Here is a 27,198-nt window from a genome sequence, read left to right on the forward strand (position 1 = left end):
TGAAGCTTAAAAGATTCAATGATAAAACCGCAGGTTTTATCATTGATGATAAAAGCCGCAGGTTGCTCCATTTTAAAAAAATGCGAAAATATTTTGGTTCCTTTTTACTGCAGTGATAGTGTACCATGCGTATTATGTCCATGTTGTAAATGGTTTTTCACTGTAATTAACCAGTCTGTTGCTTACTATGAGTTTTTGTATGTATATGGCTATCGGAAGTAACTTGAAGGTTGCAGGTAAATAAAAGAACAGTTTTTAAACGTTTGTTACGATATGATGAGTGTTACGTCACTGATATGTGTTATTTTTACACAATGGTTTGGAGCAGCATCTTGCTGAAGAAAAACAAACAGTTATTATAAAATTATAGCAGAACGAGACAAGTTAGATTAAAAGGAATCAATAAATCCTTTTAGATGTGACTTTCACACCAATTTTCAGAAGAATATGAAAAATACTTTTTTATAGTTGGAAGAAGGTGTGAAAAATTCTACATCCTTAATAAAAGCAATAAAATCTAAAATTCCTTTTTTAAGTTTAAACCATTCTTAACCACGTTTAAAGGTCACTTTAACAGGTAAACCATAAAGTTACTTAGCACGTAAAAGGAATCAGAAAGTTGTAAGAAATGCCTACCGTAGGTAAGTTTACTAGACTGTTGCTTACTTTCTAAGCGCATCTTTCTAAGAAATTCTTCCATTACTCAAGCAAATACAAGTTGTTTTTTTTTTTTTTAAAAAAAAGCAGGAATATTAACGTTCTTTTCAATATGCAACACACTCATTTTTGTCGCACAAGCAAAACCTTACCCACGAATGTGGCAGGCGCCCGTAGGAGAAAGAAACTTTAAAGGATGCTTTTGTAAGCGATCGTTTTTTTACGATTATTCAATAAAAAAATAACTTTAGGACATTTCCACTAAGAGACTTAAAAGTCCTTTCAACGAAAATCTCAGTAATTTGGACTTGGAACCCTTTAATAAGTCACCTATTTCTGAGTTTTCTTTGTATTAACAAGCATCAGAGTGAGCTACTCATACTAAAATTGATTGGTTTTTTTCTTGTTTTGCTTTTGTTATTTCGAAGATTTGGTTAGTAAACTTTTTGCTAATTAAAAATAGTAATTACTTTGAATTTTACTTCGGTTTAGATGAAGGCACCATTGTAGATGTGGGTTTTATTGAGTATGATTACGGTAAAAGATGCGGCTCAGGCGTTGAGTGTTATAATGGTGAAATGAAAGCTTTTTATCGTGACGACTGTGACGAATGTAAGAAATTATTTTGGTTATTTGCATGATTTGGCGAATTGAACTAAAATAGAATAAAACTGTATAACCTAAATGCAAACAAATTATCTCTTGAGAAATTATTTTTAAATTACTTTTTTTTAAATGAGTTTTTTAAATTACTTTTTTTTATGAGTGCAGTTGGCAACCTGAGAACAGAAGCACCTCCTAAAACAGAACCATTGACTACCAAACTCACAACAATAGCATACTCCAAGATTACTTCGGTACCTCCTAGGATAGATAATACCGATTCGAAACTTCAAATGTAGACGAAGTTAGTTTTTCAGATAGACAATATTGCGGTGACAACGATTTATGAAGTTATCGCACAATATATTAAAGCATTTATACTTTATAAGCGATACTTAAAAAAGTATTGTAAAAACGATTTATTTTAAAATGAACTTTTTCTTTAAATTTAAAAAAGCAAAACCAGCATCGTTCTAACTGCAGCGCCTTTTTTTTTTTTTTTAATGCATTTATTCAAACACACCAATGAGGTTATTTGGGTTTTATACACTTGTGTAAGTACATGCTTAAAACGACAGCTTAAGTCTTATTTTAATTATTGTTTTTATAATATGTACAATTATATACACAGTATTTATTTAACATTAGTATTCTCCATCGACCCGTTTTTCATATTTTTCATGCTTTCAACGCAAATGTTAAAGTATGGAACACCAAGTTTGACCAGTAGGAGGTTTTTCAGAGCTTGACGATTTAACACTCAACTCTGGTTGACTTTCATCTGAATCCGATTCAGGTTCGGAATCCTTTATCTGATTGTAGGTACAAATGTATTTGCACGGGATAAGAGTTGCGTCCTCCGTTGAACTGAGAATAAATGGCAAAATAAAAAATTAAAATTTTTAATGGATTTAAAAAGAGAATCACCTGATAAAATCATAAAAAATCTTTTAAATGAATTCTTAAAACAAACAAAACAAAAAAAAAGAACAGCGAATCACCCTTTTCGTTTTCTTGTATTTTTCTTTTTTATTTGGTCCCAGATTCTCAGCTGTGCACCACCAGTAACAAGCCGAACTAATGAATCAACTTCTTCAATACGCATACAAGTTATTGGTCCAGAATTATTAGCAATATCTTGTATAGTTCCCAAATATTTTAAATCCGGAAGTGTTCGAACTAAAAACAATGTCACTTTAAAAATAGTAACTTTTCCAATTCTTAAAATATTTTTTTGTCACAAATGACACCCAGCCACACATGCCTTGGTTTGCCAAAAGAAACCGCAGAATACTTTACGGATTATGTAATACACTACGGATTACGTAATACACATTTTTTTAAAAAAAAATAGTTGAAGCGTTTGAATTTTTATTTGAAACGTATCAAAACAGAAATCAAAATCTTTTTGCATTAGATTTTGATCGGTATACACCATCATCCCTAAATAAAAGTGCAGTTAACAGAAGAAGTTGCGATTAGCACGAAGTAACGTTGCGATTAACACAAAGAACTTACTATTGACATATCCGTCTCCATTGTCAACATCAAAACCGACGCTGAAAAGATATTCTCGACCTTGGACTTTAGCGACCTCCAAAACTTCAGAAGGACAAAACTCTTTGACATTGTTACGGGCTTTCTGCAATTCGCCTGACCAGCAAAATAAGTAAGTTATAAACAAACTTGTAAAAAATAAAAATGCGATAAAACCATATTCAAGGACAACGTACCCTTGCTAAAGTTCACAATTTTAATATTGTAACCTTCGTCACCATAGAAGATAAAATCTTTGTAACTGGTAATACAGCTTATCTTAGACAAATTTAGGTAATGATTTGATGCATTATTACAATCATTTGATTTTTGAATTTTGATAGAATGATTGACAGAAAACTCTGGTTCTTTGGTGTCTATGAGTGTATTATATACTTTAAGAATACCATTTGACGAACCAACAGCCAATCTGCAATCTGATAATATCTTTAAATAAAATAAATTGCATGTAGCAAAGAGCATTTTACACATGAAAATAAACCGCACAGAAGGATGTTGTAGTTATATAAATATCTATACCTTAACAGCAGATACGGACTCATCGTAAGCATTCACTGAGAAAAGATTCTCTCCACTTTCAATATTATATAGTTCCAGTTTACCGGCTTCTAAAGTAATCAAATATATTTATTAAGAGCTTATAAAATATAAGGAAGAGAAGAAAAGAAAGTTTTAAAAAAATTTCTCCCAAGTGATAAATATTCCGGACAATAAATAGTTTACCAGTCCCGACCGCAACAACACTTTTATGATAATCGATACAAAGTACGGGGGAATACACGTAAATTGATTTAATGATTTTTCCTGAATAATAAAGGTCTTCTTTAAACAAAATTACGAAATTTTAATCATTAAAAATAACAAGTAAAAAAAGTAATCAATTCACCTTCTTCCAGATCCCACACGCGTAAAGTACAATCGTATGACGATGTAACGACATTCGGATAGTTGATAAACTCTTTATCGACAAGGAAACGAATTCCAGTAATAGTTCCATTGTGTCCACCCAGACTTTTTATTTCTTCGTTTGCTTTTACACACCAAAGTTTTAGACAAGTATCACGTCTTTAAAAAAAAAAAAAGTTACTTGAGCTACGTAAAAGGAAGGGCACGCACACGGCGATCTTTCGTATATAGATTTTCCTAATATCCGTGGATCTGGAAATTACCAAATAGTGAAACAACTCCATGTAACCTATTTATAATGTTATATACAATGCGAATTCACTTACTTTGTAAACATAAACTTGTGCGCTATACAGTCAGAACGTTGTTCTTTTGTTTTCAAAAAAAAAAAATGTTGTTTTGACAAAATCATGCAAATAAAATGCACTTTTAAGATTACCGACGTTCGGGGGCATTTAAAAATACACACGAAGGAACAAAGGAATTTTAATTTTTTTTTGACAATTAGGAAAAATAAGACCTGTTTTATCAAGAAAAGTAAAAAGAGAAAGTTTTGTTATTTTTGTTATGGAGAATTTACTATTTGAAAAATCAGTCTTTGTTTAGAACTTTTAGCCGAATGCGTCGCAAGATTCCAGGTCTGCAAAATTATTTAACTTTAAAGAAATAGTTGCGTGTCTGTATTTTGTTTAAATAAAAAACGAAATAATTTCTTTCTGTATTTTGTTTCGTTTTATAAAACTAGGTGTTTTTACTGTTTCTTTCTTTAATATGAAGTAAATTTTTGATATCGCCAGAAAATGATCAAACTCAAATCGTAAACGAAGTTTACAAAAATGAAATTATTTTCTATTATTTCAAAGTAAGTGAAGATAAAATAAGGTTATAGTTCTTCGAGCTGTAATGGTATAACTGGAATTAATTAACTAATAGTAATTAATAGTTCTTCTCGTTTAGATGAAAAAGTTATCATGGGATAGTGTAGTGAATATTGGAGTATCTAGAGTCAGGAAATGGTTAGCCAATGTTTGAATGCGTTTTAAAACATGGTAAAGATAAAATTGGTATGTCTTTGTCTGTGAATCCGAGGATCGCGAGTTATGGATTAAAAAACTTCCAAATGCAAACTTTGTGTTTACAGATTATAAGCGAATTTGTGCTCAGCACTAGCCTAAAGATTCAGAATTAAATAAAGTCAAAGGTGGTAGTTTTGTTCCAGTGCATCCTCCATCAGTCTTTAAAGGTATACCAGTGTCTTGTATTCCAATAGTGTCTAGAAAACGAGATGTCACTGGGTTAATGTGCTATGAAAGAATAGTTTACCTGATGAGTTCGAAAACTTCAAAAAAATGGATGCTATTCAATTTAATTCAATTGCAAAAAATTTGAAGTCAATGATAAATAACTGTGAAGAAAAATTTTATTTTGTTGAAAAAGAAAAAATATATCTTTAATATCATATGAACATGGTGGACCAGTACCTAAGTTTTCAATATATGTAACTTTAGAAGATTCTGGAGATATTTATTTTCTTTTTTAAACAAAGGAATTATTAAATATTATTCTCAACTGGAGAATGCTGTCAGTTATGCTATTAATAATGAAACAGATTCTAAGCGAGCAAGTTATTTTAGTCACCAAAACCAATTAAACGACAAAATTTTGGATCAGTTCTCAAAGTTTTTTGTGATGAAACAGTTGCAGCATTATGTGTAAAAATTCCTGAAGCTAAAGATACTGCACTTTTTATTGAAACAGTTGTCAAGTGATGGCTTATTGTCAACAGTAAAGGTCTAGATATTAGATTAAATGATATTCAAAGAAAGCCTATTACTTCAGTCAATGGCAAATAGATTTCTTAGAGAACTATATTTCTTATTGCAAAAAACTTCTAAACGATAAGCAAGCTGTACCAAGTATTTTTTGAATTGCGGTGTATCTTATGTATTGCTAGGACATATGCAATCAGATGCACTAGAAAAACAGTTTAGGAAATATCATCAAGAGTCAGGTGGCATATCTGATAACTGTGCAAAATGTTATTCAAAAATTTAGAATCGACAAAACTGGAAAGTTGCTTGATGAGCAAGCAGATTTTACAATATTTCCTCCTGCTCACCACCACTGTGATAATTGTGAACTTGATGTGGAGTTTGATATGTCAATATGTGAAAATTGTGAGGTTCAGTTGCCAAATGAATGCAAACAAGGGCTTTTATATATTGCAGGTTTTATTGCTTACAAACTTCCAGAATTACAATCAATTTTAGAAGAAACAGACACCTTTGATATGTTTCAAAAATATGGAACTTTGATAAGTTCTTTAAACAGGGGAAGACTAAGAGAACCTTCTGACAATTTAGTCTACATTGTTATTTATTGTTTTTTTATATTTGAAGTGACACTTGTGAATAAAGTTTCACCATTGCTGTGCAAGAGAGGACTAACTGACATTTTTATTAACTGCAATAGTAAAGTTCAATTGCTTGTTCAAAGTGTTAAAAAAGTTTGCTGCATTTTGGCAAACATTTTTTAAAACAATTACTGTAAAAAACACTCTGAAGATTTTGGGAAGGAATGTTTAATAAAACAAGCAAAACTTTCAACTTCAAAATAAAATACTTTGAATTAAAAAAGTCAAAATAATTTTAATAAAGTAAAGTTAACATATTTGTTTGTTTTTATCAAAAAAATTATTATTTGTATCACAAGTGTTAAACAGCTAAAATAAACGTATAGTTTATGAAAATGAGATTTAGTCATTTTTAGCTAAACTCTTTAAATTTTGATTGTAATTAACTTATTTATAAACGAAAAAAAAGTTCCCACAATATTTTCTTCCGAAATTTAATGAAAATTTTTTTTTGTCCTTCTAAAGCTCTTTATTTGATTCTGAAGCTTGTTTACAAAAGCAAGGATAAAAAATAATTTTAACCGTAAAAAAGTCGGCCTTCGCTAATTTTACGGAAAATGAGCTGTCGCGGCCTGTTTATGAAAGCCTTGAAATTACGGAATGAAAAATCTTATAAAAATGAGACCGAATGATAAAACACGGACGATCTCAAAAAATTTACTTAATAAGTCTAATAGAAGATCGCCGTGGCATATTGTACATATATATACATATATATATATATATATATATATATATATATATATATATATATATATATATATATATATATATATATGTATGTATGTATGTATGTATGTATGTATGTATGTATGTATGTATGTATGTATGTATGTATGTATGTATGTATGTATGTATGTATGTATGTATGTATGTATGTATGTACATAGTATAGAGTACGCCATACTTAGTACGTAGAGTACGCCATACTTGATCAAATCAAGCAAACCATGGACCATTCGTAGAGAGCATTTAAACATTTCCAAAAAAAACTTTTCAAACAACAAGTTGTATAACTTACCCACCACTGACTATGAAATCCCCGAATAAATCTACAGCACAAATGTAATCATCGTGTCCTTCTAAGACTGACATTTTCAAATTTAAATCCTGAAAGAATGCCTCAGACAAAGAATTTATTTTAGAGTCAGTCTGAACTGAGGAAATTTCATCTTTGATGCGACCGCGTTGAGATTTTTTTGTGGATTTCAAAACTGGCGAAGAAGTTTTTGTCAAATTTCCTGAGATCCCTTCATTCGTTTGCTTTACCACTTTTAGTTTGTCATCTACTGAATCAGAGACGCAAAAATTACTTTTTAAATCGTCAGTGGAAAATGGCGGAGTTGACCCGTCGTCACTGAAGCAATTTTCTGTACTAGTAACAGATTGAACTATCTCTGGATGTTGGTCAATTTCACAAAAATTACCTGCAGAAAATAAGTAAGTCTCAATCACTTAATATTTTTTACATAAGGGAAACAAAAAAGATAACATTAAAACGCCAAACGTATACTTTTAGCTTCTGTAGGCTCATCAATGGGAGGTGCAATCATACTGTTGTCTATTTCTTTTGTTAATGCAGCTATGTTTTCTTTAGATTTTACTAACTTTAGTAATTCTAAGCGGATATCTTCTTTGGCATCGATCTTAAGCAAGAAGAGCATTAAACTTGTTCTTACTGTTATAGCAAAGAAACTTCAGAAAACACAACCCACATCGATCTCAGTTTTTTTTTACTTCAGTAAATTTTTAATTTAAATTCTATTTTTATCGATACTCGAATTATTTAAATTTTAATTTAAATAATTCGAATATCGCACGTTTTCTTCTTTTTTTTTTTTTCGACTGTCAAACGAGCCACAGTTGATTGTACAGAATAACTCACTTAGATTCATGAAATGAATCTAATGGAATTGTTATTGGTTTGAAACATAATTTATGCGTAAATATTTTTGAGAAAATATTTATGCATATATAAAAAGCAAATTCAAACAATTGGTCGCTGTGTTTTGAGTATAATGCGCTATAAATTGAACAGCTCGAGCGAAGAAGCGAAGTAAAAGGGAAAAAAACTCAAAAATAAATTAAGCGAAATAACTAAAAATTTAACATTTTAAAAGACAAAATTTCGTTTTATGTTTGAAATTTCTAGTTATTTCAAACAATATACTTATCATAAACACTGGTAAAAGATTTCACATCCAGAAATTTTAGGGCCTTACTTTTAATTCTTCCTCCTCTGAAAGTGTTCGCTCCATTCTTTCCAACGTCTCAATCTGTCGAAGTTTTTTCCGTAGTTTTCTGATCATCAAATCGCTTGAATTACTCATCTTGTCTACTCAGTATAAATTTAAAAAATGTAAAACCCATTTTTATATTGCGTGACTTCTTATTTGCTATTGCTGCTACTTCTACTCAAACAACTACTGCAACTTCCTCTACTCAAACAACTGCTGCTACTTCCACTACTCAAACACCTGCTGCTACTTCCACTACTGACCGAACTGCTTCTATGTTAGTAATATCATGAACAAGTAATATCATGAACAAGTAATATCATAAAGTAATATCATAAAATATCATGAAGTTCATAGTTCATTATTTAAACGTTCATAAAAATAAAATACTTGTGAACAAAGTTTAAACATTCATGGAAGTCGCCCCCCCTCGGTACTAAAATTAATAAAAGAAAACCTTATATCGGTCACGTTGGTTTTTCTCTCAACATGAACTTTCGCAGTAGAGGAAAAAAAAAAAGAAATTTTTTATAAATATTTAAATAAATTAAAATATCGTTTTCTCAAAAAATATTTGACGTAGAAAGTTACTACAAGCCCATTTTATATTTTAACAATAAATTGACTACAAATTTGGTCACAAATATTACAGAATGACACGCCACATGAACTATTATGAATTTTGACTTTCTTTTGTGCAGAAATTTTCAAATATCATAGAAGAAATAGAACCATATTTATACAAGAAATTATATCCATCAGCATTTTCAAAGAAATGTTGAAAGAGCAGGAAAAGGGTTTTGTTTGCTTATGATGAGTTTTTGGTGTTGAAATGAAATATAGCCTTTTATGTATCCTTCATAGATAAGATTTGCTATAATACAATGAACTTCGTCTGTGTCAACATCTGTTTGTCCCATACTATATAAACCAACACGAAATGCCTGATTAAAAATAAACAGATAAAAGTTAGTTCATAATGCATTTCAAATAACGATCCTAAATCCTAAAGTTTTTATAAAAGATACATACTTAAAATGTTAAAGGTAATCAATAATAATCAGAAATTTAGAAGCCTGCCTGCAACGCCACAAAAAATAAAAATATAAAAGAAGAACTAAAAGAAACAAAAGAAAAAGACAAAAGAAAACTACCTCAATACAAGCTGGCGAGTATTGAGAACAAAAATACAGTAGTTTCCAAAAGTTTAGACGCGCTCATTATTTTTTTAGCATTTAAAGTATTTTTATTGAAAACTCGATAAAAAAAATTTTATTTTAGGGTTTTTTACTTTTTATTAGCAAATTTTATAAGGATATCAAATTAAAGAAAAATAAACTTACAAAACACTATAAACATTAAAAATACATAAGTAAAATGTTATGGCAATATATAAAAGCAAATACTTAAAATGTTCAAAAGTTTAGACGCACTTTAAATTTAACAACAACAACAAAAAAAAAAAAAAAAAAAAAAAAAAAAAAAAAAAAAAAAAAAAAAAAAAATTCAATATATAGTGTGTCCACCTTTAACCTTAACACAACTTAAGACTTTTCTTGGCATAGACTCAATTAAACGGTTGCACATCTCAACTGATACTCTATACCAGATCTCTTTTATCAATTCTTTGAGCTGTTCCAGACTGGTAATTTGAACTTTTGCCAATTCACAGTCTATCCATTCCCAGATGTTCTCTATAGAGTTCAAATCAGGTGAGTATGGTGGCCATGGCATTGCTACAATATTACTTTCTTCAAACCATTCCTTTGTATAATATGCAATATGATCTGTAGCACCATCTTGCTGAAACTTCCAATCTTCATCTCTAAGCTCAAGATTACCTATTGGAATAAGGGTGTTTTCCAGAATATCTACATATAATCTAGAGTTGATTCTACCAGAATGTTTGGCACATAACAATACCTTTGAAATTAAAACATGACCAGATACCAATATAGCCTCCGCTTTTTTGCGATGTTGGTCTAAAATACCTGGAGTGGTACTTTTCATGAGCCATTCTTTTAAGTGTAATATTAGATTTACGGTTAATAAGTTTAAAATTACTTTCATCTCTCTAAATTACTTTTTTCCATTGTTCAATAGTCTAATGCTTTCTTTCACAACACCATTTAAGTCTTCTTTGCTTATCATATGGCCTCAGCAATGGTTTTTTTTAAAGCAGAATAAACCCCAATTTTGTATTTGTTCAAAGTCTACGAACAGTGCTTTTGGAAATTGACATATTCTAGCTTGTATTGAATTGAGTGATGATTTTTTTGTAAGTTAGTCTAGAATCCTTTCTAACTGATCTAAAAATGGCACTGCCATCTTGTCTAGTTGCCAAAGGTCTACCAGACTTTGACTTTTCTCTGGCACCATGAAAAAGTTCATAATTAATCTTGGTAGTTCTGATGCATTTTTTCTGAAACTCTAATAAGTTCAGCTATTTTTTGATTGCTTTTGGTATCTTTTTCTAGAAGGGCAATTATTTTCCATCATTATTCCTCAGTTATTTGTTTTTTACCCATTTTAATACTTTTTTAGAGCAAAACTAACTTTTGTTAAATATTTAAATAATGATAAATAACTCAATTAGTTTTATATTTATACCTAAATTTATTTTCAGTTTATAAATATATCAAAAATCACATCATTCAATTAACAAAGTGTGAAAAAATTTGAAGTAATGGATATGTCAGGTTTTTTTAGAGAGTGCGTCTAAACTTTTGAACAATTTAGGAAATAGATAATTTAATAACATTATTTTGTTAATTTTATAGGAAAATATTAACAAATTGGATATATCTTATTAAGTCTCTAATTAGTTTGTTTTTTATTTTAAAATTTGTTCCTTATTTTAATTATAAATTAAATTGACTTATTACTTTATTGATTTAATCAAAATTGTTTTAAATTATTTAAAAAAAACAACCTCATATTGGAAATAACGAGTACATCTAATCTTTCAAAAACTAATCTATAAAAGAAGAAAGATAAAAGAAAACTACCTCAATAGCAAGCTGGTGAGTATTGAGAATTAAAGAAATTCTCTTGAATAAGTTTCGATATGTGATGATCTTCAACTTTTCAAGTATTAGATAGATTCCTGCCTTAATAAAAAATGTCTGATGATCGTCAAGAGCTTTCGTTAACAAAAGTAAATTCCCATGAACCACAGCATTTCGAACATCAATAAAAGGTTGCAGTTTGTAACGTTTTAGGAGCTTTAAACTAGGCATTTTGCCTAAAAATGAAGGAAAACAAAAAAAAAACCTTATAAAAATTTCAGTGTTACAAAAAATTTTTAAAACAAAAGAAACTATCCACAGAAAGAGCTTACCTCGCTGCATCTTCACAGGTAGTAGATAGATTAGTATAATCCTTTTGTTTTTTTTTGAATCTTTATGACAGTGTTCAAATGAATATGATAAATACTCATCGGCTAGTTTATATTCTGAGTCAAACATTGCTTTTTTTCCAACAAAATATTTATATGTAACTAAATGTGCTTTTGGGAACTGGTCTTTAATTTGCAAGCTGTCAATGGCCCTTGTTATTGGCTTACAAAGCTGCAATTTATTAATTTTAAAATAAATTTTGAATAGTTGATTGACAACTGAAAGCATTCCCCATTTTTTAGAATTTTCAATTGTAGCACGAGTATCACTGACACAAACCCGAAAACAATTCATTAAGTATTCAGCAGACTTTTCTAACGTTTCATTTTCTTTACCTGAACCTTGTTTAAGCTTCTGACAGTCAGCTCGCAATGCAAATAGACGCAAATCTAAGCAAATGTTATACAAAACAGGCAATGCCCAATTTTCTTCTTTCATTGCCTGAAAAACTTTTAAAAAATTTTGTACAACCAGTACTTGTGATTGATATGCTTCAACATAGTCATTTTCGCTGACTGCCCAAACTGCTCGTAGATGATAAGTAATCATTTCATCAAGTGGCGGATCAAAAAACCTTTGTGTTAAATGTTGTGCATCTGGCAACTGCAACTTGTGGCTTGCAACATGAGGATGCTTGTGGCTAACCAGATCTGCCCATTGATTTCCATTTTTATTTTCTATTGCTTGACAAATTTCTTCCATATACTGGTTGGGTGTAAGATGTGCCATTTTTATAGAATTAAATATTTGTTAAACAACACTGTGAAACTGGCTGTATTATTTTATTACTAAATTAAACAATTTTGTCATCAATTAAAAGCAAAAAAAAAGTTTGACTTTAAGACATAAACTAATTCTTTAAATGGCTAGAAAATTAAAAAGAAAAAAAAGAAAAAAAAACATGCCCTTAGAAGAGTAACAACAACCATGGAACAAATTATAAATAAAAATTAGACGCAGTATAAACTTTCTTCGATGTCTAGACATGCAATACAAAACTATTTTTATAAATATGTTAAAATGTTTTTAAGAGTCATTCAAATTCTTTGCAGTTTTCTTTAAAACTTTTCTATTTTTCTTCAAAATATTTTTAGGTTTGTCATTAATTATATTGGCTTTGTTCATTTTGACTTTTTTGGTCTTTCGGGTTTTTTCTAGTTTTAAATTTTCAGGAATAATTTTGTCTTGATTGCTAATTGTTTTCTCTGCTTGCATTTCTGTACCATTCTTTGTAGTAATCATTTCAGTATCATTTTTTGAAGTAACTATTTCCGTACCATTTTTTGCAGTAACCATTTCTGTACCATTCTCTGCAGTAACCAGGCTCTTTTTAACTTTCTTTTTTAATTTTACTTCTTTGGAAATTTTTTTTATTTTTCCATCTTTTGTCAAAATCTTTTTCTTTCTTTCTTTTTTAAGTTGATCAGAGTCTTTCTTCACTTCTTCTATTGTTTCACTTGCAGCATCATTTGTCACTAGAAGAGTTTCATCAGTACTTTTTACCTCCAGTGATTCTTTATCTTTGTCATTTGTTTTTTCTGAGCTGGTTTTCCCAATTCCAATACGATTTAACTGTTTCTTGACTTTGTCCCATTCTTTTTTTTGGTTTTCGATTTCATTTGTTTGTTCAACTGTTTCTAAATGAATTACATCTTATTTTACTAACTTTTAGCAATCAAACAGTTGCCTATTAATTTATCAGGAAAACATAGAATTTGTAAATTGATATTTAAAAAAAACATTTTAAACAACAAAATAAACTTAAAAGGATATTTACCTTCCTCAACAATTGGGATTTTGTTAGCAAACTTCTTTAGCTTTGCAACAAAAAACCCATCCATGTTATGAGTGTGCGGATAGAATCGTCTTGTTAAACTCATTGTGTGATGAAACCTTTTGTCTCGGTACCTTAACAAAAAATTTAAGTTGATTTTTTTTGAGTATAGATAGGAAAGAAAATAAAAGTGTTGATGACTCACAAGATTACAAAAGTAATTCATTAGGTTAATCATATAGAAATCATTAAGTTAATTAATGTAATAGACTGAGATTAAAAGAAAACGGTTTGTCTTAAAAGTCAACCATATTTCAAAATTGAATTTTGTTAGGATGTTTTTTTTTTATAAACTTAAAGATTATGCACACCAGTTGTATTATGCATTAGTTTCCTACAAAATATGGCTTTATTGAGTGCAGTAAAAATTTCATATTTTTGTACTTTTTTATTCAATCTTTAGAAATAATTTTGGAGATCTTTCTTATATTAATTTGAACTCACATCTTAATATCAAAAAATTCTGAATTTAATCTGAATATTTAGGTGAGCTAACACAAGTTAACCCTTGAATTTAATGTAGACCAACCCAGAAATGGGAATTATCTAAAATATAACAGCTTCATTTCATATTTATATAACTTAAGTAACAATAATTATATTAACTAAATAAATAATACCTGGTATATCCTTCTTTTCCAAAATCAATGCCTGTAGATACAAGCTTAACATTCCGTCTACTTAGAGCATAGTCAACAACCCATTCATTCTCTTCAACCTAAAAAAAAATATTAGTTTAATTTTAATCTAGTTAGGTGAGCATGAGGCAAGTATGTAACAAGAAATTAAAAGAAAGAAATTTTCCAAACTTTGACTGAAAATGAAATTTAAACTACTCACCATTATAGAGCAAGTGGAATAAACAATGTAACCACCAGTTTTGGATTTTGCATCAACTGAGTCTATTGCAGCTAATAACAGCTCTTTTTGCACATGAGAGCATCGTTGAATGTCTTTTTCAGACTAAGTTAAGTAAACAGTAAATAATAAAGAGCATAAAACTATATGTTGTATTATTGTAAATATATTTAAAAGAAAACTGTTGGATAAAGAAAACTGTTGGATAAAAAAAAGTTTTACTTTGTTAGTTTTAACTTGTTCATCTTTGGAAATAACACCTGTACCACTGCAAGGAGCATCAAGTAAAACTCGATCAAATCCACCCATTACTTTTGGAAAGGAACGCCCATCATAGTTGCACACTATTGTATTTGTTATTCCTAATCTGTGAATATTTCCAACCAAAGACTTGAGGCGCTCTGCTTTAGCATCATTTGCAACAATGACACCAGTATTTTTCATTAATGAACCTGGAAAGTAAAAAAAAAACAATCTTCAATGTGATAATGAAATCCAGAAAACCTGATTTAGTCAAGACTACTCTCTTTATGCCATTTTACTGGTAAACAAAACCAACTTCTAAATTTACTTTTATACTAAATTTAATACCAATATATGTTGTTTTGCCTCCAGGTGCAGAGCACATATCTAAGATTCTTTCATTTTCCTGTGGAGAAAGTGCAATAACTGGTAACATAGAAGATGCACCTTGCAACATGTAATGACCTGCAAGATATTCTGGTGTTGCACCAATAGGGACAGATGAATCATAAACAACAAGACCAACTTTTGACCATTTTCCAATTGGATCAAGGTTTACACCGCGGTTAATTAGAGCTTGGGCAAGATCTCTGCGCCGTGTTTTAAGAGAATTAGAACGTATTGTAACTGGTCGTTTTACTTCACAGGCTTCTAAAAACTCTAAAATCTAAAACAATAACAAATAAAAAATAAAAAAATAAAAATAAAAAAACTCTTAATAAAACATATTTAAAACACAATAACAATATGCAATTCTTAGTAAAGCTTATTCACTCAAATGATGCAAACACAATAACAAAATTCAACTTTTAAATGCTTAAAGCTCTGTGACATACACAGGCAGTGCTTTTTTATGAATATACAAATATTTCAGCTCTGTGAACGTTATGCTTAATGTTAAATATACCTTTTTTTGATGTTTCTTCCTATGGTAGACTTACTAGTAGACAATTTCAAGGCCAAACTCTTGAGATTATTTGAAAAACACTTTTAACATAATAATCACTGTTTACAGAGATGTTTTCATTAATGAAATGAAGTTGAGTTTTTTATGGTGTAGTATTTTTTGCGCCACCCAATGATCAGTGCAATAATCGCAGGTGTTAATCGTTTTTTCCCAATGTTCTGAATATGCTACTTTTTCTCAATTAAAGCTTAATGCATAACTTACTTGATTAAACTTTTATTTATAGCTACCTCTTACATCAAATGTTCTATAAATTTAATATTACTAAGAAAACAATCATTTTGATACACAAGACAATAAATTCAATAAATACATTTAGTTATACCTCTCCTCCAGGAAACAAGTTTATTAAAGACTCCATGAAATATTCATTGTAACTGTAATATGTCATAAGATCTCGCAACAGTAAATGCATATATTCTGACCGACTCCTGCAAACAATATTTTTTACTCTAATTTAAACAAATACAAAAAAAGATTAATAAAATTTTAGATCATAGAAGAGAGAGCTAACATTAGGAGAAGACATTAAAATTTATGGGAGAAAAATAATACCTGTCACTACTGAAAATCTATTACACTAACCACTTTCTGGTGGCATCAATCAATAGCTTAATGACTAACTCTGACTCTTGAGTTAGAATGTATATTATATAAATACTATGCTCTATTTTATGAACATAAAGGATCCCTGTTGTAATTTTTAAAGAACTGCTGTTCAGAATTTTTTACAAGTATCTGCTGAATTAATATGCTTTTAGTTTTAAAAACAGTCAAGATTTTTGGCAAAAATAGAAAATGTGGCAATTATTGTGGAATTTCCTTGTTAAATTAACATCAGGCAAGCAGCTGTTATGGTGGATTCAGTTTATCACAAATCTGCTGCAGCATAAAATTTTTATTTTGTTATAGCACACAGCTTTTCTTGAATTTGATGAACTGGTGGGGACCTTTAACAAGAGATGACTTGATCAACAGAGACTTTTCTGAGATCAAAACAACCCATTGGAAAACCCATCGGAAAACCTATGTGATTTTGAATTAATTGAGTTGTACCAATTACTTCAACAACAGATAAAAATTTTGATGTAAGAATACCAAGTTTTTCTAAAAAGATCTGCTTTCAAAAATTGAATCTGCTTTGTCAGCCAATAACGTGATTTTAATTGGACTAAATATCTGGTATGTGGAAATAACTGGAGAGTTAAGCTGAGCTATTTGGTGTTAGCAAGGCTTCTGTTGGTAATTGTGTGAAGCAATTTGTGGAATCTATTTGTGAAATTTGTAAGAATAGATGGATTACCTTTCCAAATAAAGAAGCAGCATTAAAGCAAATTAATTGATGAATTCTTCAAAATTGCACAACTTCCAAACTTTATTGTGGCCATTAATGGTTCATTGACACAAAAGTAGCCATGTTTGAATGAGCATGTTTATATGAACTGAAAATGCTTCCATATATCAAACTTTTTGATTGCATGTGAGTGTTAATTATTTTGTATGCTAACAATAAATTTCCAGGAGCAGCAGACAACAGTTTTGTGTACACTCAGCCGGAATCATATAAGGCAATCAAATTTAACAGCATTCTCCAAAGATTGATAGAGGGTTATTCAGGATTTAGATTTGAACATTGTATGATTACACCTTATATAGATCTGACAAGTGAACATCAACATCGGTTTAACAGGACACAAAGGTTAATTAGATGCATTGTTGAGCATTGCCTTAGGGGTGTTAAGTTATAGATTCAGATGTCTTGATGTCACTTGTGGAACATTTTGTCTTTGGCAAGTTTTTGCATCAAAAGTAACTTTGTGTTGTTGCATTTTGCTTAATTATGAATTAGTTAACAACTCCCCATTGCCAAAAATCAATGTTAATATACCTAATCTTGAAGGTAATGATAATGTAGAAGTACAGTTATCAGAAGATAGATAACGTTCTAGGGATTGCATTGCCCATATGTTTGGTGTCTAAAGAGTAACTTTTAAAATGTGCATTAGTAGTTATTTTATGGACAGTTTTGGACATTCACTTTTATGTTTAATAGGTTTTTTACAATACGACAAAAGAAATCCTGGAATTCTCTATTGAAGGTAGAGTAAGAAAACATTAAGAAACTGCTTTAAGCACATTGCATTTTATTATAAAAATTAATTACACCAAATATTTTTAATCCTTTATAAAGAGTTATACCACAAATATTTAAAAATGTAGACCCAATTTTTGTTTAAACAAATACACACAGGAATGTCAATCCATAGTACACATGCTCAAATTAAGACTTTCACAATACTCTGCTATAGCAGAGTAGCATCTTGTATTTGCATGGCACATAGCAATTTGAACAATCCCAGCCACTTTCTTTTTATCTGAAACAATTTTACGAGATTTATTGTCCTGACCACCTTTATTTTTTTTAGTGCCATGAAAGGAAGCAAAGCTTTCATTGTGACTTGTACTACAATGACTTGCCCCAACCTCCATTATATTGTCTTGTCCTAGAGGGATAGTTATAAGTTCATTTTCATTTAAAAACTGGGATGTGTCTCATTATTGTGAACTGTGATATCACTTGTCTCATCATTAGCTTCTTCTTCAATAACTTAAAGCCTAAAGTGCCTACAACTGAAAAAAATGATGAAGGTATGGAGATAAGTTTTGTAAATTTAAACCTGTAAGCAGGCTTTGGTTCGAATCCAATATAAATAAAACATTTTATTGTGACACATTGCGTGAACTGACAGAGAGTTTTTTATGTAGCCATTATTGTGCTTTTTTATTGCAATAATGTGCTTACACTTTTAATTATGGTCAATTTAGATTTACAATCTTGTTGGAGAATTAACAATATGGTTAAACATTTTTCCAGAGACAAAATTTAAGCATTTGTTTAAAAATATAAATATTGCTTTTATGAGACATCCTGCAGGACTATAAAAATATACATATTGCTTTTATGAGATATCCTGCAGGACTATAAAATCATGCTATATGTTTTTCAATTGTAACAAAATTACAAATTCTAAAAATTAAGTCATTTTAAGTAACTATATATTGTTGCAGCAGCTGGAAATGGAAAAGAAGAATGGGAATTTACTATTACACAAAGACAGGAGGAGAAGTAACCAAGTAACCAACTAAAATGTATCATGGAAAAAGTTCCTAGATAAAACTCTAATATTACTTCTTTCAAACAGTTTATTTTTTTTGAAAACAGTTCTAATTACATAACAGACAACTAATTATCATTTAGCAGTAATACTCATAAAGTTGTCATAAAAGTGCAACTGTTTATCCTCAAAGTACTTTAATGGTAAAAATAAGTTTAAAAACTATAAGAATATACAAAAGGTAAAATGTCACCTATCAGGTTGTCTATACTTCTTGAAGTTGCTAAGAACATGAAGATTATCTTTTATACGCTGATAGATGATGCTTAGGTCAGCATTCCCATTGCGTTCAAAAAATAGTTAAAAGAATTCAACTGTAAAAAAACTAACTGAAGTTTATCTTGAGTTGAGTTTTATTAATGTAATGTTTAAAATTTAAAAAACATAAATTTTTCTAAAAACAAAAAGGAAATAAGTTTTAGAAAAGATATTTTCTTTCTCAATTTCTTGACCACTGGGAAGAACAAATACTTCACTTTCAGAAATATTAGTCATAATTTCTGCATCAGATAAAGCCCTAAAAAACATTAAAAACAACATCTTGAGCAAACAATATTTCAAAAATCAATATTCATTTACAACAGCTTCAAAATTTTAAATACAGGAAAATAACTTACTTTGTCTTTTTCTTTGCTTTCTCTAAAAGAATTGCTTTTTTCTCAACTGGCAGAAGCTAAAAAGAGAATTCGTAGATATTGCCTATCATCAATTACTACAAACAAAAAAACTTAAACTTTGTTTTGAATTTCTAACAAACCTTAAAAATCTATCACTTATAAGCACACATTAAACATTAAGATAAAGGCTTACTCCTTTGTCATCAACATCATTGCTCCCTTCAGAATCAGAATTTTCAGCAAAATCATCATCAGGCTAATAAAAATAACCAGTTATACAAAAATATTTTTTAACAAACTATTATTATTCCAGCAACCACATTGCAATTAGATAAATCAAGTAAATTGTCTATGTCCATTCTAGCTGAAATAAATTTTGTCTCTGTCTGTATGTAAGGATGTATGTATGTATATATAAATGCATACATCCATACAATACATCCATTAAATGCATGTGTTAGATTTGATGAAAAAAAGTTTTGAAAATAACCAAAAAGTATTCTTGTCATTCCTTTTTTTCATAACTTATCAAATACAACTTTTAACCTTGAAATAGGTCAGGATATTAGAAATTGTTAAGATAACGAGGATGAAGAGAGTTGATAAAAAAAATTCCTTAAATTAAAATTAATTAAAACCGGACTTTATAGAATTTTTTAAGGATTTTTTTAAAAAGTACTATCCTATAGTTTATCATAGGCTGAAAAAAAGTTTTTTAAACCCCTGACTTAATATTTAAGAGTTCTCAAGATTTCACAGGTATAAATTTTTCTTTTCATTGTTTCACTTCAGCAACTTAAAATCCATTTTACCAAATATAAAAGCATGGCTATAAATCATCTGATTCTTTATAAAATGCTTTTTGGAAAAGTAAAAAATTGTTAGTTATTGCAACATTTTGAAGAATTTTTCTTTCCAAAAGAGTAGATTATCAAAACAAATCAACATATTAACAAGACTATCCATATAATTATATTAAATATTTGTAGAAATGTAATGTTTGTAATAATAATTAGTAGTTTTTTTTTCCCCCCTTCAGCATAAAAGTTAAAATAATATAAGAAATGTTTCCAGCACAATTTGTTAAACTATAACTATAAAACATATATTCACAATATTCTGGAAGCAACATAAATTTTAGTAATCCATAAATTCCATCTGGTGGTACTAATTTTGGCAAAGACTTAAAACATATCAAATAAAATATTGGATTGCGTTTAAATCTAAATGAATTTCCCTGTTCATGTAAAAACTGTAACTAAGTCATTTTTATATTCAGTTTTTTTATGTAGAAGTTTCATTTACCAACTCTTTATTCTTTTTTATTTGTTTCACAAAATATGAAATTATTTGAAGAAACTGTCTTTCAAACAAGAACATCATGTTTTGATGTGATGTTGACATCTATTATATGATACTTTATATGACATTGACACCTAATTTTTAAGACCTAATATATGGTGTTGACATTGATTTTGTTGTGGTATATGAAAACTTTTTGTTTTGGTATAATTAACTTTTTTTCTTCCTCTATTGATAAGAGTCGTATAGAAAATAATAGTATTATTGCAATATTTCCTTGATTCCGTGAAATATTGTCTATGATGTCTCAGTGAAGAAGCAGCCTTAAAAATATTTTTAGTACAACAACTTGTTCTTCTTTTCTTTTTTTTAATTATTTTTTTTTTTTTTTTTAAATTTTATAACAAGTATTTCATTGGTGCTTGGTTCATAATGATTCTAAGAACTTGTCACTTAATTAAAAAATTCTGTAAAGAAAAGAAACTGAAATTTAAATTTTATAAAGAAAACTTAACTTTACATCTTAGTGAAGAATGAATGATGCAGTTTTTAACAAATTCTCAATAAACTCGATTAAGCTTCCATTTTAGGTTTAACTGCCTAGTGTGTGTCAATTGTAGCAGTTCATATTTTTTAATCCTAATATTTTTCAAAGTAAGCTAACTACTTACCACTTCTTCATCACTTTCATCTTGAAATAAATCATCGTTATCTTTTACAGTTAACCAATCTTGATTGTCATCTTGTATTCCTCTAAAATAAAGAAAGTAATGTCTGATCAATAACAATATTTATAAAGAGAAATTATTGTTTTGAAAAAAATCTGCTAGTGCTAATTCACTGAAAATGACATCTGCTGTTATCAAAAAAAAAAGAAAAAGAAAAACAAACAATTACCTAAGGAATATAAACTTAAAAGCACACAACATTTTCAACTAATTTGTTCAAAGATAAACCCACGAAAAAAACATACCCACAAAAAAAAACTTACCGTTCATTAAGTTTTATAGGTTTCTCATCTGATGATTCTCCTTCTTCATCTAAGAAACAGATTGTAATCAAATTTATCAGTTTACAGCAGTCTTTTGTTGTAAAACTGTTAAATTTATCAATTTAACAGTATTACAACAGGTTTATATATATATATATATATATATATATATATATATATATATATTCAAAAAGAACTAACATACCAACTGCTTCTTTATCATAATCATTTTCACTGTCAGAATCAAAAATTGTTGCCTCATTTCCACCCAATCTTAAAAATTACCAAAGCTGTAAACACCATATAATCTTAAAATTATGGGATAATTTTAATTATTCTTTTAATTACATTTTTAATTTACATTTTAGTTTTATAATATTTCTTAAATAACTAATAATATAACTATTTCAAATAATTAATCTTACTTTTTCTGCAGCTTCTTTTCTCTCTTTCCAAGCTAAAAAGTTAATAAATAATATAGAGAAATAAAAACCAAAATGCTCTACAAAGTTGCTTTTTATAGATATTATTACCAACTAGAAGAATAGAAAAAAAAAAAATTAAATTAGAACGATTGAAATGAAATGTAACAAAATTATGAAAATTAAAGAAAAATAATTTAAATTTCAAAAAAAAAAAGATTTAAAAGTAAAAAAAAATAATTTACTTGCCTTTTTTTTAACTTTCGCTATGTCTGTTTTTGTGAAGTCAACAATTTCATTGATAGCTAAAATAAAAAAATAAAGCTGACAAACAATTGTAAAAGAGAAAACATTTTCTTTTACAATTATTTTTAACAACCTTTGCACTTAACATTCTAACAACATAAAAAGAGGTAGGACTATCACAAAATGTAGTCAGAACAATTTAAAAATGTAAGCAATATTAAAAAATACAAACCATTGACATCATTTTTAAGCAATCTTCTAGCTTTATCTGCAAGCTTTTTACTATAAATTAAGAAAATGAAACTTTATTATAATAAACAGAGAGAATATTAAGGAAAAAAATATTAAAAAATACAAAAAAAGCTGAAAAATTTAATCTATATCTTTGGCTTACTTTAAATGTTAAATTTAAGCCACTTTTTTTGTTTTTCCCATATTTCTTTACATATTCTTGATAAAGAATAAATTCTTGCTACAAGAGAGTGCACTCATTACCACTTTATAACTAATCACTCTCTACAAAAATCTCTCAACAAAACTCTTATCTAATCACTGAGAAAACCAAATTATACTAAAATATGCTGTAAAGTATGCTTTCATAAAGAATTTAACTTTTGTCAAGACTTCAACTTCTTCTGCCAGTTTTAAAAACCAACAATCAACAGGCAATATCTAGAAAATCATCTTTTAAGAGGATCTCTCTGAAATTATGCTAAGAAGATGCATTCAAAGCATTTATTAGTTGAATTTTTAATTAGTAAAACAGTTGCTTTAAGTGTAACAATAAAAGCAGTATATGTTTACCTTGTTAAAGTAACTAATAAATAAGTAATATATGGTAATATATGCTTGAAATAGCACATTAGAATCAGAACTTCCTTATGTTAATGTTCGGATCAAAGAAACAGAAGGAAGAAGTAATTCTTTAAGTAGAAAATCATAATTATCTTGATATATCTATGAAACAAAGAAAACCTTAACAATTTTTAAAAATATGAAGGGCAGCCTTTGGATTTCAAATACTGTCAGATATTACATTAAAAAGACAAATTTAGTAGAAATTTGCTGAGAATAAAACATTTTTTGAGCTTTCAACAAGTTTAATTTTTGTCTTGCTTTCTATTCTTTTCAGTGAACTTGAACTTCAGTGAATTGGAAATTGAAACTTTCAAAAGATTTATGTTAGTGTGTTACTGGTGCAATGAATTAAATGTTTCTTTTATTTATATTATTCATTTTTTAAAACTTATTTGTCCTCCTTTTAATTGTAAAAGAATTGGTAGCCTAAAAAAGATGTGATAAAATAATTTAATCTTTTTTGTCAGAAAAAGATTCAATTTTTGCCAAATGATTATATTTAAAAACACATTTTTATAAACTTGTTTTTAAATATGAATCAGTGTTTTTAAAAGGGCTGATTTGACATTTTTTTTGAAATTCACTTTTTGTGTGTTTTGTGTCCTTCTATAATAGCTTCATAAGTTTATGTTAAAAATGTGTTTAAATTTTATCTTCTTACACAAGTAAAGCCACCTGAAAGTTTTTGACTTTTTTTAAAAAGGCAAGTTTACTTCAAATACACCCTTGTTAAAAAAATCACTCTCCAGCTGATTTGTATTTTTAGCTGCAATACGCAGAAAATGTAAACAGTTTCGATTTTGAAATATTTGATTTTTTTTAAAAGGGCCAATTTTTTGAAATTTCATACATTAATTATTAACAAATGAAATGTTATAGCGAGTATCAAAGTGTACTAAGATGTTACTCTTACATATATTTTTTAAAAATATATTACACAAATTCTGTATATTTAATATTAAAAGATACAAAGAGTTTTTTTTAGTTTTCTCAAAAACAGGTTTTGAGCAAATCAGCCCTTTTAAAAAACACTGATTCATATAATCATTTGACAAAATTAAAATAATGGTAGCACAGAAAAATTATGGGTGTGTAACAATAAGCTATATATTGATGCTACAGTATATTGGCATTTTTCTGACACATTTTTTACCAGCATTTGTTATTCAATACAATAAATATAGCCATATACACAAAAATATTGCAGAAACACTTTACAAAGCTCACATGAAAAGAAGCTTCCCAGGAGCATTTTAGGGATTGGTAAAAAAAAAACAAAAAAAAAAACATTTGTGATCAGTAAAAACAAGAAAAAAAGGTATAAAATGTATTTAAATCACTCTAGCTTTTAGAGAAGCTAGAGTGATTTGAATACATTTTATACCTTTATATACTATATACATATACATATATATATATATATATATATATATATATATATATATATATATATATATATATATATATATAGTATTTAATCAGCAATTCAGCAATTTCAAAAATCAAGCTGATTAAAACTTTCAAAGATTCATACCTATCTTTTTGTTTCTGCTTGTTAACTTTTTTGATTTTCTTTATATCATTAGGTTCCACTAAAAGACAAAAAATTTTCTCATTAGACTCCATTTAAAGGAAAAAGATAAATAACAGTAGTATATATATCGTTAGGTTTTGTTGATAGACAAAGTAGAAATGACAGTAGAATAAAAACTTTACAAAAAGAAAGAAAAAACTTTTACAATTTAATAGATTGATTCTATTGTCTTTGATTTTTAATTATCACTATGCTGCTGGTGTCTTTAAGCTATGTTTTATATCAGAAACATGGTTACTAAATGTTTGTTTGAACTGATAAACTAGGGAATTGATTCTTAAAATATTATAAATTAACATGAATTGCAACAGCCTTAGATAGCAGAATTGATGTTTTCTCTTTCTCATTATTAATTTTTTCTTGCTATAAAAACTGGTTGAAAATTAGAATCTTTTAGGTTAGAAAATATTGTCTAACTGGTTTTACATTTTACAAACAACTATTTACATGTGTAAAAATTGCTTAGCAAATGCTAAATTACTTATTGTTAAATACTTCGGAAGTATATAAGTGGTATACTTACATAGATATTTTGGTAAATTTTGTTCTGGAGGTTCTTGTTTCTTTGCTTTTTTACCAGGACCTTTCTTAGTATTTTTTAATTCACTCCAACTTTTTCGCCCCATAACTTTTTATAACTAAAAAATTGTGCTATTTATATATCGTAATGATGTTTTTGTTAATTGTGTGTGTGTGTGTGTGTGTGTGTGTGTGTGTGTGTGTGTGTGTGTGTGTGTGTGTGTGTGTGTGTGTGTGTGTGTGTGTGTGTGTGTGTGTGTCTATATATGTATATATACAAGACTAAATCTTAAAATCTAATTTTATTATTCTAATCTTTAATAATAAGAAAATATTACAGTAATGCTATTGTAGGAATTGTTTTTTAAAATCTAAAAGGCCTTCGTTCACGTGGTAGAAATATAATCAAAAAGCGCAATAACCAAACGCTTTTATTTCTCAAATAGACAATCAATGGAGCGCCATTATTTTCATCGCCGTCCCATTAATATGCAAGTAAAATGTCAACTAAAAAAAACTATTCCGTTATTTTTATTTTCTTTTTTTTAAGTCCAGTGGGCAGCACCACAGCAGCAGCTGACCATTTAGTTGCATCACCTTTTTTTTTTTAACTTTTGGCACTTTGTAACAGTTATTTCAGTCCATGACGAATTTGTTTCATTCAACAGCTCCAGTGAACTTTTCGGTTTTGTTTTTGAACTGTATTTTTAATTTTATCCCACAGGTTTTAAAAAAATTCACCTGCACTGGTTTAAATTAATATTTTTTGCTTAAAAAGGGCTTAAACTCAATATTTTGAGTGGTAGTGCACCGTTGCATGCAAGCTACAGAGAAGTTGGTTACTAAATTTAAACGTTGCTTTACAAAGAACCACATACAAACGCAGACGATCCGTGTAGAATTGTTCAAAAACTTCAACAACAGAAGAAATTATTAAGTGTACAATATTGTGTTACAATCTCCAAATTGAGTGATAGATTTACTGATAATTGATCAAAAACGCTTTTGAATACAAATTTCCCGAGTCTATTTGAGTTGATTTAAGAAGAACACTGAAAACTTTATCTTGAGACTAGTGATAGCCAATAAACTTGGATTATTAAAAGTAAGTAAATTGGATCACAAAATATACACCAAAATTAAATATTTAATCAATGAAATCAAAGCGTATTGGTTGTCCACTACCTTTTTTTATGGGGATGCCAAAGGGATGCTGCTAATTGACTAGTTTTCAACGGTTTAAAAAATAACGGTAAATTACTTTGTTAACTTTTTGAACTGACTTTATCAATTTGTAAAAAGAAAACAGGTTTATCAAAGAAAAAAAATAATTAGAATTATACTTGTCCCATACAAATGTTAAATACTTTCGCCTATGGTAAAACTCGCTGAACTGGAGGACGGATTGCTGCCCCATTCAGCATTTTCCCCAGATTTGGACCCCTCCTGCTTTGATAAATTTAGGATACAAATAATTAACCCATATATAGTAGTATGAGAAATACCTCAATACCTGAGCTAATGCACCACTAATCTTCATTATGTGCTGTGTACTTAATGTTTTAATTAAGTACCTGGCTTTCATTAAGTAACGTCTGTACCTGGCTAACATTAAGTAATCTGACGTCGACCCAAAAAGAACAAATTTTTTTTAAAGAACAATTTTATTTTAGTCTATTAGCTGTTCTTTTATGAAAGTTTTAACCAATTTTGTAAATGTCGTTTTTTCAACAATGGTGAAACTATTTTTTATTACAGACAGAATATATTTGATAGTATTTTGATCAGGGTTAGAAAAAA

At 28.6% G+C, this 27,198-nt stretch overlaps 4 protein-coding genes across 5 annotated transcripts; 1 reads left to right on the top strand and 3 right to left on the bottom strand.

Annotated features, from left to right (window-relative positions):
* The first annotated feature begins 518 nt into the window (after nt 1-518).
* On the top strand, nt 519-1,737 carry LOC149884238 (uncharacterized). 2 transcript variants are annotated; one of them, XM_090097118.1, is made up of 4 exons: nt 519-641; nt 745-861; nt 1,150-1,269; nt 1,429-1,737. In XM_090097118.1, the coding sequence occupies exons 1-4, from the start codon at nt 629-631 to the stop codon at nt 1,557-1,559; spliced, it is 381 nt and encodes a 126-aa protein (XP_089953244.1). In that variant the 5' UTR covers nt 519-628; the 3' UTR covers nt 1,560-1,737. The 2 variants fall into 2 exon arrangements, with proteins under 2 accessions (XP_089953244.1, XP_089953245.1); XM_090097119.1 differs by having other exon boundaries at nt 748-861.
* Nucleotides 1,738-1,839: 102 nt separating this feature from the next.
* LOC145186181 (uncharacterized) lies at nt 1,840-8,733 on the bottom strand. The gene is made up of 10 exons (XM_090097110.1): nt 8,359-8,733; nt 7,650-7,782; nt 7,158-7,563; nt 3,704-3,882; nt 3,541-3,621; nt 3,337-3,425; nt 2,994-3,243; nt 2,779-2,913; nt 2,262-2,439; nt 1,840-2,127 (listed from the first exon to the last, which is right to left on the bottom strand). The coding sequence occupies exons 1-10, from the start codon at nt 8,464-8,466 to the stop codon at nt 1,959-1,961; spliced, it is 1,728 nt and encodes a 575-aa protein (XP_089953236.1). The 5' UTR covers nt 8,467-8,733; the 3' UTR covers nt 1,840-1,958.
* Nucleotides 8,734-8,955: 222 nt separating this feature from the next.
* LOC145186182 (PCI domain-containing protein 2-like) lies at nt 8,956-12,592 on the bottom strand. The gene is made up of 3 exons (XM_090097111.1): nt 11,714-12,592; nt 11,382-11,617; nt 8,956-9,317 (listed from the first exon to the last, which is right to left on the bottom strand). The coding sequence occupies exons 1-3, from the start codon at nt 12,498-12,500 to the stop codon at nt 9,141-9,143; spliced, it is 1,200 nt and encodes a 399-aa protein (XP_089953237.1). The 5' UTR covers nt 12,501-12,592; the 3' UTR covers nt 8,956-9,140.
* Nucleotides 12,593-12,721: 129 nt separating this feature from the next.
* LOC149884239 (26S rRNA (cytosine-C(5))-methyltransferase nsun-1-like) lies at nt 12,722-25,658 on the bottom strand. Its single transcript, XM_090097109.1, has 19 exons — nt 25,403-25,658; nt 24,820-24,877; nt 22,660-22,709; nt 22,431-22,486; nt 22,185-22,216; nt 21,965-22,032; nt 21,760-21,808; nt 21,440-21,521; nt 19,660-19,722; nt 19,467-19,522; nt 19,281-19,366; nt 19,043-19,136; nt 15,999-16,104; nt 15,055-15,373; nt 14,686-14,915; nt 14,446-14,568; nt 14,226-14,323; nt 13,549-13,679; nt 12,722-13,408 (listed from the first exon to the last, which is right to left on the bottom strand). Exons 1-19 carry the CDS (start codon nt 25,503-25,505, stop codon nt 12,798-12,800), a joined length of 2,415 nt encoding a protein of 804 aa, XP_089953235.1. The 5' UTR covers nt 25,506-25,658; the 3' UTR covers nt 12,722-12,797.
* Nucleotides 25,659-27,198: the final 1,540 nt, after the last annotated feature.

Source organism: Hydra viridissima, unplaced genomic scaffold (assembly GCF_058129835.1).
Source record: "Hydra viridissima isolate aposymbiotic clone 2 unplaced genomic scaffold, HvirCarnegie_v1 scaffold_9, whole genome shotgun sequence".
Classification (NCBI taxonomy): domain Eukaryota; kingdom Metazoa; phylum Cnidaria; class Hydrozoa; order Anthoathecata; family Hydridae; genus Hydra; species Hydra viridissima.

Bases quoted from the DNA above. Each gene is read 5' to 3' on its own strand.
- LOC149884238 (XM_090097118.1), top strand. The intron at 862-1,149 runs GTAAGCGATCGT...ACTTCGGTTTAG, and splicing joins AAACTTTAAAGGATGCTTTT to ATGAAGGCACCATTGTAGAT. The intron at 1,270-1,428 runs GTAAGAAATTAT...TTATGAGTGCAG, and splicing joins TCGTGACGACTGTGACGAAT to TTGGCAACCTGAGAACAGAA.
- LOC145186181 (XM_090097110.1), bottom strand. From the start codon at position 8,466: ATGAGTAATTCAAGCGATTTGATGATCAGAAAACTACGGAAAAAACTT. The intron at 3,244-3,336 runs GTATAGATATTT...TTTTATTTAAAG, and splicing joins AGTCCGTATCTGCTGTTAAG to ATATTATCAGATTGCAGATT. The intron at 2,914-2,993 runs GTACGTTGTCCT...TTTGCTGGTCAG, and splicing joins AATTGTGAACTTTAGCAAGG to GCGAATTGCAGAAAGCCCGT.
- LOC145186182 (XM_090097111.1), bottom strand. From the start codon at position 12,500: ATGGCACATCTTACACCCAACCAGTATATGGAAGAAATTTGTCAAGCA. The intron at 11,618-11,713 runs GTAAGCTCTTTC...CTTCATTTTTAG, and splicing joins ACCTGTGAAGATGCAGCGAG to GCAAAATGCCTAGTTTAAAG. The intron at 9,318-11,381 runs GTAGTTTTCTTT...ATTTTTAATCAG, and splicing joins CTCACCAGCTTGCTATTGAG to GCATTTCGTGTTGGTTTATA.
- LOC149884239 (XM_090097109.1), bottom strand. From the start codon at position 25,505: ATGGGGCGAAAAAGTTGGAGTGAATTAAAAAATACTAAGAAAGGTCCT. The intron at 22,487-22,659 runs GTTTGTATTTTT...TTTTTATTTTAG, and splicing joins GCTTAAAAATGATGTCAATG to CTATCAATGAAATTGTTGAC. The intron at 21,809-21,964 runs GTATGTTAGTTC...TCTGTTTCTTAG, and splicing joins TTATGATAAAGAAGCAGTTG to ATGAAGAAGGAGAATCATCA.